The sequence below is a fragment of the Phacochoerus africanus genome, chromosome 3, assembly GCF_016906955.1.
Source record: "Phacochoerus africanus isolate WHEZ1 chromosome 3, ROS_Pafr_v1, whole genome shotgun sequence".
NCBI classification, from domain to species: Eukaryota; Metazoa; Chordata; class Mammalia; order Artiodactyla; family Suidae; genus Phacochoerus; species Phacochoerus africanus.
This window is the reverse complement of record NC_062546.1, coordinates 29,682,416-29,694,077: the sequence shown is the minus strand read 5'-3', so window position 1 is coordinate 29,694,077 and position 11,662 is coordinate 29,682,416. Positions and strand designations below refer to the sequence as shown.

The 11,662-nt window shown below is 52.0% G+C and overlaps 1 protein-coding gene across 6 annotated transcripts in view; it reads right to left on the bottom strand.

The window, feature by feature from the left end:
- Positions 1–3,447: 3,447 nt before the first annotated feature.
- The window catches only part of LOC125122738 (tyrosine-protein phosphatase non-receptor type substrate 1-like), a 45,087-nt gene continuing 36,872 nt past the window's right edge, over positions 3,448–11,662 (bottom strand). For 4 of the 6 annotated variants that reach the window (XM_047771447.1, XM_047771450.1, XM_047771448.1 and 1 more), the window contains 2 exons: positions 8,578–8,629; positions 3,448–6,029 (listed from right to left, as the gene is read on the bottom strand). In XM_047771447.1, coding sequence (XP_047627403.1) covers positions 5,775–6,029; positions 8,578–8,629 — 307 coding nt within the window. In that variant the 3' untranslated portion in view covers positions 3,448–5,774. The remainder of the gene's footprint in view (positions 6,030–8,577; positions 8,630–11,662) is intronic. The other 2 variants (XM_047771449.1, XM_047771452.1) reach the window with 1 other exon arrangement.

The window sequence follows — 11,662 nt, the reverse complement described above, 5'->3', positions numbered from 1 at the left end:
CATTGTATAGATATACCACATCTTCTTAATCCATTCATTTGTCAATGGACATTTAGGCTGTTTCCATGGCTTGGCTATTGTGAATAGCGCTGCTATGAACCTGTATCTTTTTGGGTTTTTTTGTTTTTGTTTGGTTGGTTGGTTTTTTTGCTGTTGTTGTTGTTTGGGTTTTTTGTTTGTTTGTTTGTTTTTGTTTTTGCTTTTTAGGGCCACACTTATGGCATGTAGAGATTCCCAGGCTAGGGTCTAATTGGAGCTATTGCGCTGGCCTATGCCACAGCCACAGCAACTCAGGACCCGAGCTGCATCTGCGACCTACACCACAGCTCACGGCAAGGCCAGATCCTTAACCCACTGAGTGAGGCCAGGGATTGAACCTGCAACCTCATCGTTCCTAGTTGGATTTGTTTCCACTGAACCACCACGGGAACTCCATTTGTCAATGGACATTTAGGTTGTTTCCCTGGCTTGGCTATTGTGAATAGTACTGCTATGAACCTGTATCTTTTTGAATTGTAGTTTTGTCCAGGTATATGCCCAGGAGTGGGATTTGCTTTATCATATGTTAGTTCTATATTTAGTTGGAAAACATTTTTTATTTTATAATCGTATATTCAGAAAACAAACCCAGACCCTAGTCAAGCACAGTGTCATGGTTAAGGAGGGGAAGGACAGCCCTAGTGGTGGCAGGCTGAGCCCTGGGGAGGCCCAAGTCACATTGGCATGTTGGCTGGCTGGTGACCAGGCAGGAGCGTGAGACCATCCTGACGCTTTGGGGTGAGACCACATGGTGTTTCCTGGCTCCCAACAAAACCCAGTGCACCCCAACACTATCTGTGGCCCCTATTGTCACTCCAGTAACCCCCAGCTCCCCTCACGCCCATCCAATCCAGTGCCCACCCATGCCCACCGTGGCACCACTCTCCAGGCAGATGATGGCCCCTGACCAAGATGTGGAAACTCTCTGTGCTTCAGTGTCTTTATTGAACAAAGGATAATCATAAGACCTGCCTTATAGGCTTGTTAAAAAGATGGAGTGAACTGATATTAAATAAGTTAATATTTGTACAGAGTTTAGGAGACTTTCTGATACGTAGGAAGTGCTTATGCTAAAACTAAATAAAATAAACAAACCTGGATCAAATCTTGGCTGATGGGAATGGGCTAGAAGATGCAGGGGCTTCTTACAATGAGGCATTAAAATCTTGAAAAGGGGCAGAAATTTTCCTGATCATCATGTGAAGTGGCCAGAGGCTTCGGGAGGGGAGGGCAATGGGTCCCCTGGGATGAGGGCTGGTCGCGGGGGTGGGAGGAGGTCCCATTGCCTTCCTTTGCACAAGGAAGGCAGTGCTGATAAATGCCGAGTGCTTACCTGATTTCCTGGCAGCAAGGAGAGGTCACTTGGCTCCCATCAACTTAGATTTTGTCTGCCAACCTCAGCCCTGGAGACCTGGGCTGTGGAGAAGCGAGGCCCTGGTGCTGCGTGAATTACACCCCCGGGTTTCCTTGCCTGGACACGCAGTCCTTCACCCCTGCCTTCCCGGAGAAGGAAGGCATCTCCCTGCCAATCAGCCTGGATTCTTGCCTGGAACACCTCATCCTGTAAGCAGTACACACATTTCACAGGTTGGGGCCCAGGGAGGAGAGCGGCGTTCTCTGTCACAGCCAAGCTCCCGGCCTGTGAGGCAGGTGACCTCTCCGAGCCTGGCAGGAAGCTCTTCACCTCCTGTGTGATCGCATGGACCAGGCCAAGGGCTCAGGGCTGATCCCGGGTGTGCTCGTGGATCCAGGTGCAAGGCCCAAGTCGATTAAAGATACATTGTGTGAGATTGGCCAGGTCGACAGCACTTCTGAGCCTCAACTTTCCTTCTCTGCAAAATGGGCACAACCATCACTATTGGATGGTTATGAGAAGGAAACCTGGCAGGGAAGAGCCAGACTCCTTGGGCTCTGCTATGGGACATTGGGGAAATGGCTTAACTTCTCCGTGTCTCGGTTTACTCATCTGTAAAATAGAGATAACAAGAGTTCCCACCTCAGATGGAGGTTAGGAGATTAAATGAGTTAATAATGGCAAACCACTTGGTATATAACTTACCATAACAGGCATTAGCTATTGTTATTGCTAATAATTTTGCATAGTCAGTGCCAATACATGATGTATAGATAATAACTCCGTGGTGAGAAGTTGGGCTCTGAAGCTGGCAGCTGGAGTTGGAGCCTGAGCAACATCACTCGATAGCTGTGTGATCCCATATAAGTCACATCACCTCTCTGTGCCTCATCTATAAAACAAGGTCAGTACCACTATTTACATGGAGTTGTGAAATATAAAGGAGTCAATTGGTATGAAGTGCCAACACACTGTAAGCACTAACTACATGATGTTGATATCACTGTATACTTATCTTTTTTTTCCCTCTTTATGGCTGTACTTGTGGCCTGTGGAAGTTCCAGAGCCAGGGACTAAGCTTGAGCTGCAGCTACGACCTGAGCCCCTACATTTGCATTCTTAACCCACTGTGCCACAGCAGGAACTCCCATCGTTTTATAATTGTTATTAATATTATTCTGAAGTTCCCATTATGGAGCAGCGGAAACAAATCCGACTAGGAACCATGGGGTTGTGGGTTTGATCCCTGGCCTCGCTCAGTGGGTTAAGGATCTGGTGTTGCCATGAGCTGAAGTGTAGGTCAGAGACTCGACCTGGATCCTGCGTTGCTGTGGCTGTGGTGTATGCTGACTGCTGTAGCTCTGATTCGACCCCTAGCCTGGGAACTTCCATATGCTGTGGGTATGGCCCTAAAAAGCAAATACACACACACACACACACACACACACACACACTATTCTTATGGAGGGGACATAACCAAACAAACATTTACTGAGCACCTACTCCATACTGGCACTAGATATGACTCATCTGGCAGGGATATTCTAGGACTCGAGAAGGAAAATGGGGCTCCAAGAGGGTAACCTTCTTGTCCAAGATCCTACAAGTGGTGGGGGTGACCCCACTGTGCAGTGTTTAGGGCAGGAAGGAAAGACCCAATGCTTAGTGAAGGTCTGCCATGTGCCAAGCTTGGGGCTGCGTGCCACGTGACCCCTTTAGTCCCCAGACTAACCCTGGCGGGGGTATTATTGTTCCCACTGTGCCAATGACCGGCTCAGTCTGCAAGGTGAGTGGTTGGTTCCCGCAGCGGCAAAGTGACAGATCCAGGATCCAAACTTGGTTTTCTGCTGGAATACTGCTGGAGCGGGTGTTTTGGGCTGCCTTCCACCGACTCCCTCTGAACCAGGGGCAACAAAGCCTGTGTCTGTAAAACCCACGAGAGAGAGGACCAGACGCTGAGGTCACTTCCAAGCCCTGGGGACACGCAGTCTCCTCCCAGGCTCCTGGGGACAGGGACACACTCACAGAGACAAGGAGACTCAACACCCAGAGGGGCCGTTGTTACCCAGAAATCTTTATTACAAAAATATTTTGCAAGCCAAAAAGTTTAAGTTGCAACTATATACAAAATGGGGCCTGTTTCCTTCCCTGCAGTCTGAAAATAAACTCCCGAAACCACGCTCCTTCCGCACTGTTGTTTCGACTGCTTCCTTTTCCTGGGGTTCAATACACAAGGTATGGGACTCTCAGGCTCCGGGCTGAAGCTACACTACGTGACTTCCTTGGCCTCATTCCCTACTCCCCTTCCAAAAGTCAAAATAAAATAAAATGAAAATGGCACCGAGGAAACCGAGAAGACTTGTAAAATGCTGCGTGCGTGCGTGCGTGTGCTCACACGCGTCCTCTTCTCTGGGCAGAAGAGAGGCAGGCTGAGGTTTACAAGCCAACCTTTTGGAATCTGGAACTAGCCCGTGCCAGGTGGCTGGACCACTGTGCTCCCAGATGCCACAGACAAACTCTGGCTCATGGGGCCAAAGCTGTCCACGTGGCCTGCTGGCTCAGCCGATGCCTAGATGCCATCGTGTAAAAGAGCGAGCTGGGTCTGTGCTGGGCTCCCGGGGTTCTGCTTAGAGGACCTGCTGATGGGCAGGATGGCTCAACTTCTGGCTCTGACAGCCTGGGCGGGGAAGCCCATAGCCATCAAATGGGGCTGGACCCCGGGGACAGTGATGATGAGCATCTGAACTCCGAGAGCAGATCAATTACACGTGAAGACTCAACAAACCAGGCTTGCAATGCCTGCCCACCCTGGGTCCACACTGAGTTGGAAGGGTCGGTCCGAGGGTAACCAGGGCACAGCCACTGCCCAACCTTCTGAGACAGAGGGACAGGAGGCAGGTCAGTCCTGGCTTCATAGCTGCCCAGACCTCCTGGCTGTCTTCGATTTATTCCAGTTTGATCCCAATAGGGTATGGGAGCAGAAATGGAAGATTCCACCTTCAGAGATGAGCTCTGGGAGCTGGAAGAGGGGAAGGTCACTAAAGGCTGGGGCAAACAGCCAGGCACGCTTCCTACCCTGCATGGCCCTAAAGTGCGTGTGAGAGATAGGGGGGCAGGCATCTCGCCTCTCCCCTCTTTACAGGTGAGCAGACTGAGGCGGTAGGTCCCGACCCGACTGCCCTGAGAAGGAGGCAGCCAGGCGGCGCACAGGGCAGGTTCAGACTTACCACATGGGGGGGCTGGGAAGGCAGTAGTACCAGCCATGCAGAGAGAAGGCCAGGTGTCTCCATGGAGCAGCCAACCTGGAACCCTCTCTCCCACCCTCAGGGCTCTGGGACTTGGAGAGGAACTCCGTTTCGGCTGTAAGGGAATCCCTCTAGGACAAGCAACTGTTCCACCTTAGACTGCGTGAGACCAACCACATACTTCAACACATGACAAAGAGCCAGGATAACGCTGCTGTTGTTTTAAGAAAAAAAAAAGAGAGAGAGAAAAGAAAAAAAAAAAAACGAAAAGAGAACAAAACAGCACAGATCAAATTTTCTAACACCTCAGTTTCAAGATTGCACATTTCACGTTTCTCAATAATTTACAGGCGTCCACAGCGAGATGTTGTGAGTTAGTGCTAGCTGGAGGAAGCGAGCTGGGGTCTGGCGAGGAGAGGTGGGGCCACGTGGAGTGTCACGGTGGGGACGACGGGTCCTCCGGGAGCCGAGGAGGCAGGGGGTTGTCCCTCGGTCCTCAGGGGTGGAGGAGTTCCTCGGAGGGTCCTCTCCTGCCCAGGGCTTGTGGCTGGTCCGTCCAGGCATGAGGAGGCTCGAACTGCTGGCAGCAACCTCACCAAGGCTCAGGATGGGGTCCCAGAGTTTTTTTTTTTTTTTTTCCCAGCTTCTCCATGGATGGGCAATTCGATCAAAAGGGAAAGCTTTCCCCAAATCCCAGTTGGATGGTGCTGGGCGGAGGAGGAGGGTGTTTTTTTTCTCCCTCCTCACTCTGGAAGATCAGGCTGCGGCGGTGGCGTGGCAAGGAGGCAGTCAGGGGTCTCCAAGACCAGGACCAAGACCCACAGTTGATGGACAGAGGTTTGAGGCTTCTCGCACTCCCAGCGGCTCTGGCCAGTTCCCAGGTGGGTTCGCCGCCTGGTGTGGCCACGCCAGCCTCCATGTATAGCCGCACGGTGGGGGGGTGGGGGGGCACGGCTGCCCTGGAAATGCTGGAGAGCCAACTGGGTTGGGGAGACAAGAGCTACCCTCACTCTTGAGTCCCAGGGCCCGGGCCACCCCGGCCCTCCCAGAACTGGGCTGGCTGTCCTCATCGTGGCTGTCCGCTGTGGGACAGGAAGGCTCATGGGGATAGACCCTAGAGATGACCACAGCCCTGTTCACTTCCTCCGGACCTGGACGCTGGCATACTCCGAGCAGGATGGCTCAGGCTTGGGGGCTGGATGCTTGGGGCCCCGGTTGAGGTGGACCATATCCAGGTCAGCATAAGTAAGAGTGGCCTCCGACCCGGGGTGTGGGCGGGCCTGAATGCTGGCATACTCCGTGTGGTCGTTGGGTTCTTCGGCCTTGGGGGCGGGTTTCTTCCCCTTGGGCAGGTTCAGGTCTGCATAGGTAATGTCATTGTTGTCCTGGATCTAAATGAGATGGAGAGGTCACGCTGGAGCATCCAGCCACGCACCCACTGGCACCGAGTCTGGATGCTTCTGTCTCTTCTTGGCCTCCACTGGCTCGGTCCTAATTCACGCCTCCCCGCTTCTCTGGCCAAGGTCACCTGTCTCCAGCTTTGCCCTTCCAATCAGCCTCCTCTTCACTCGGCCTGAAGCCTCTTCCCAAACATCAGCATGGTCCCCTCACAGCCCTGCTTCAGCGTCACCTCCCTGCAGTTCTCGCCTGCCTTTCCCGACACTCTTTCCTCTGCCGAGACTATCTGTCCCTCCTTCTCCTTGTAAGGACACCCGATCCCCCCTGTAAATTTCATCCTAAGACCCTGCGCTCATAGAAGTCCAGGGCTCTGTCTCTGTGCTTTCTTAGCCTGTGCTTCTCCATTACAGCCACTGCCACCTAGGACTGTACCTGTTTGAGGGTCTGAGTAGATGCTCGTCCCCCAGGGGTGGAGACATTCATTTATTTACTCATTTATTCGGCAGATATTCATGAGGCATTTGTTTATGATGCCGAAACCAAGACTGGCACAGAAGAAGCCCAACTGACACTGAATGAATGAATGAATGAATGAATGAAAGGAGGATGGATTCAGGGATGGCAACAATTTCAGCCTCACTCAGGGTGAGCTGGGGTCTGGGGGCCAGAAGACAGGGGTGTGTGAGAATGAGACCAGGAGTTAGCAGGAGGTAAAGGCTCTATAGGCAGCAGCCAAGTCAATCCTGGCTCTGCTCTCTGTAGCCGAGGGACGGGGCAACTCAGCCTCTCTGGGCCTTGGTTTCCCCATCTGCAAAGTGGGTCCAATAATAGTATCTATCACCGAGGTCACCAGGAGGATCGGATGAGAGGGTCCAGGTAAAGCTTTCAGGATGGAGCCTGGCTCCTGCCACGTGTGCTTGTATGTTTACCATGTGTCAGCCATCGCCTACCGCCAGGCAAACCTGAACTTCTCCCACATGCTTGTCTTATCATACACAACGGCCGCCTTGAAATTACGCATCATAAATGACACACTTTGCTCCTTCTGAGCCTGGCACCTGCGCTGTAGAAGTGGGGGGCACTACCAACAACCATGATCCCCCCCCGATGCACAGTAACAACCACAGACCTCAGGTCCCGCCAGCTGACAGGCGCTCTGCTCTCACGTGGGTCACCTGATTCAGGCCCTATCACAGCCCTGCTCAGAAGGGTTATTGAGCCCATTTTATGGTGAAGAGGCTGAGAGCCAGGGAGGTTATTAAATAAATTGGGTCAAAGTCACACCGCTAGAAAAGATCCAAAGTCTGCTGGCCTCTAAAGCTGTGGTCCGGGAGTTCCCTGATGGCTTGGCAGGTTAAGAATCTGGCATTGTCACTGCTGTGGCTTGGGTTCGATCCCTGGTCCTGGAACTTCCATATGCTGCGGGTATGGCCCAAAAAAAAACCCAAAAAAACAACTGAACCTGCACACTCACTCACTTCTCTCCAGGAAACCCACACAGACACCATTAAATTCCCTCCCTGGGTGGCACCGGGAATCCTACTCAGGGCTGAAAGCACCACAAGACCGTTGCTCACTGCCCAGGGCCTGGCACAACTAGGTGCTTGGTAAGTCCTCTGATTGTAAATTTTGTACAGGTTTCGAAGACCAGCTCTTTTCACCATCATTCTTTCCCTGGAAAATTCCAGAAAGAACTTTGAAAGTTCCCCAAAGTAAAATGACTGCGAGAAAGCTCTCCCATGACTGGAAATTGTCTTGTTTTTTTAATCGCCACCTGAGCTCACGCCCAGGGCTGCTGGGGGACCGCGCTGGGTCCAGGAGAGTTTTGGCTTAGGAATGCCATGCCTTTTCCCAGCCTCAACTCTCTCCCACAGACCCTATCTAGGACGATGACAACTGCCAGGAAAATGTCAAGGACAGCTGGCACGTTCTCATGCCAGGTTCAGGGCAGGGCCTGTCTTGTTACAAGACACAGAAGAGCCCTTGGCCTCCTCAGGCTGACAGCGTCAGCCGGTGTGGACAGGGCTAGAGGCCAGAGTTCTCGGAAACAGACCAAGCTCGGTGCCCGCGAAACCTCCTTGGTGATGTTGAGGCGAAATCACCAGCTCGAGGGAGTGTGACCTTACACGAGGCAATTAACGCCACGGGGTCATTCCATCAGCAAAGGCAGCATAGTGCTGTGCTACTCCATAGGAGACAGGGCTGGAAGGGTGCTCCCGGAGGAGAGACTGGTCTGGGCCAGAGCACGGAGGCGGGACAGCATGAACGCTACACTTGACTCCAGAGGTACCGTTTGCACAGAACACATGGCGGATGGTGCCCCTCCAAGCTGTGCAGTGATTGGCACCAAGTCAGAGAGGCTGGGACAGACTCTCCCGGCTGGAGCAGAAGGAGGGGGGGCTCAGGAATGCAAGGATCCTCCACCACCATCAGCCCCCCACCTCCCACCCTGGCGAAGGAGGCTTAATTTAGAACAGGATCTGCAGCTCCTGTTGATGCAAGGAAATCACACCACCCAGTTTCCCAGGAAGGGCATCTCACCAAGGACTGTACCTGGGTTATTTCTCTGGCGTTCTTCTCGGGCTCATGCAACCTAAAAAGGAAAGAGACGCATGGATAAAAATATCCTCACTATCTCCAGTGCTCATGCAAATTGATAAGAATAACATTTAGGTTTCACTTCCTATACGGGTGGAGGCCACGGAGGAGCCAATTCCCAACAGAAACACAACGGCCTACCAAACGTTTGGACAATGTACTGTGCCTTTTTGTTGTTGTTTAACCTACTTGATCGTCAAGGATCTTTGAAAAATTATAATACTTGGTGCTGGGGAAGGTGTGGTGAAATTGGCAGGTTCCTACACTGGTGATGGGAGGGGCCAACTGGCACAATGCTTTCTGGAAGCAGCTTGGCAAAGTCAAGAGCTTGGAAGGTGTCCTCATCTTTTGACTCATAATTGCACATTTCGGGGCGGGGGTGGGGGGAGAATTCAAAATACAGAAAAGCTTAATGCACAAAGGCATTTAGCACAGAACGAGATGAAGGAGGGAGGGTTATACCTTATAGCTTTGCCTACTGGAACCATTAACCAGTCCCTTAATGGAAATTAAGATAGGTTTGTAGATAAAGATTTAAAAGGTTTATGAGGAAGGATTTAAAAAAAAACTCACAAATGATTACATTACAATGATAAGTGAAAAAGCAAATTCTCTGCGGAATGATCTCAATTATGGAAAATGTGTGGATAACATTGGAAGGAAACACAGTAAGATGCTAAGAGCAGTGGTCTTTTTTCTTCTTTTTAGTTTCCCATGTTTTCCCATGTTCTATATTATACACACCTGTCTTATTAAAAAAAGAAAAGCAAAGGACCAAGCGTTCTGGTTAATCAAAGAAACCGTTCATGCCCTTGATTCTGTAATTGGAGGCTGTGGCTCAGCTCACTGCAGGGTCACGGTCAAGGTGGTGAGCAAACCAGAGCCACCGGTTCTGCAGGAGTTGTGTAAATTCTCAAGCCGGCCACGCTGGGGATGTGAGCCTGGATCATGTCAGAAATGAGCAATGGGGCTGGGCAGTGGGGTTATGGATGGATTTGGCAAGAGTGCTTGGCTCAGAAAAGCAGTTCTGGGCCATGACGGGCCCCACGTGGCCCAAGAAACGGCCTTCGTCAGGTGAAGATCACTCACCTCCCCCGACACCGCTCCTGCTTCCAACCCCTCCAGCCCCCCAAAGCCTCTGGTTCAGGTCCAAAGCCTTGCTCTGCTCATATGCCCCATGCGGTCTGGCGCTGGTCGATTGTCCCCCCACACCCCCACCCCACGCTGCCCCCTCAAGCTCAGTCTGACTCCCCTGTCCTCATTCACCCACTTATCCATCTACCCAATATTCCTCAAGGGCTACTCGATGCAATGCATTTTACGTGTCAACAACAGCCCTGAAGGACCCCTTCAACCACTTTTCCTCTTGATTAACCTTTGTTTATCTCGAGACTCAACTGTGGTGTCACCTCCTTGGGAAGACATCTGACAGCGCTGGGCTGGCTGGGCTTGCCAGGGCTTGGTGACCATGTCAAATATCCTTGCATATATTCCCATCCGGTTTGTGTCTCTCTGCCATGCTTTCTCACCACTTGGGTATAGGTGTGCAAAAGTAACTTGAAAGCAATGCCAGTCAGGCTGCCCCCAGGGCCTTTGCACACTCTGTCCTGCTTGCCTCTTCATCCGCTTTTCACCCCTTCTCTTCCCTTGGGGCCTGTTTCAAATAGTCCTTTCTCAGGGAAACCTTCACTGAACCCCAAACCCCATTCTTAGAACTCTAGGCTCCCCTCTTTCAGAGCTATCGCTACAGACCCAAAGCAGTCATCCAGTTTTTCATGCCTGTCTCTCCCCTGGTCTCTCCCATCTCAGTGCAGGGCACTGCTGATACTCATCCCAGGGCTTGGCTCAGGAAGTGGGAATCATTCCAGTTCTCCTTCCCCCTCCTTCGAAACCTGTCTAATCCACCTCAAGGCTTGTCCGCTCTGCCTCCAAAAGACACACCAAACCCCTCCGCTCTGCCATCACCACCATCCTAGCTTTTCAATTCCTCAGGGGACTCCTCGCTGACGTCTCTGTTCTAGTCCCGCTCCTCTGCACACCACCCTCCATATGTAAAGCCCATAAGTGATGTCCCATCATTTTTCTGCTCAAAATCCTCAACTCCTTCCCACCACACAGTAAAATCCACCTCGGTGTCCTGATACCCGGCCCACGTGACGTGCCCGGGCTGATTGCTCTGGTCCTCCACCTCCCCGCTGGCTCCACCCTGCCCCCGCCCCCCCCCCCTCCCCCGAGACCTCCTCGGTGATCCATGAACGCGCCACGTCTAACTGTTCCTGCCTCAAGGTCTTGGCCCCGGCCGTTCCCTTGGACTGGTCCACTCTTGCCCCAGATGTTCCCATGGCTGGAGCCTTCTCACCCCTCAGCTGTCTTCTCAATGTCCTCTCCTTGGAGGGGCATCCTTGACCACCCATCACACCCTCCCTGCTCTGCTCCGCACCTGCCTTTGTTTAATTTAGTCAGTGCCTGTGGTACATCGTGTACTAACCTCCCAGCTTGTTTGGTAACTTGCCTCCTATTGGACCAGAAGCTCCAGGGGGGCAGGGACCAGGCCTGTGACATTCACCACCGGAGCCCTGACACCTAGTAAGTGACAGGCTGGTGCATCATTAGCACACCCTAAATGTTTGTTGAATGAATGAATAAATGAATGAACATCTCTCTCCCACCGGATCAAAAGTACCCCCAGACCAGGGCTAGTGTCTCTTTTGCTCCTCTTTGCAATCCTCCACCTTAAGGCCTGGTGCTGAGCTGGGCTCAATCCAGACGAATAAATGAAAGAATCAGGGAAGCCTTAAATATTCCAAGAATAAATGCAGTGAATGTCTGACAAGTGAACAAACGGCCGACCGCATGAACCCCAGTGCCCAATTAAGGGAGCAGGCACACATTTTTCTCTCATCTGAGCTGTGGAAGATTACAACGTTCTGCCTGTACGTCCCTAACCCAGCGAGTTAGAAATAGCCAGTCTCCCCACCAGCCCTGCGATCTGCTGGGCCCTTTGAGCTCAAAGTGGAGGCATTCCCCC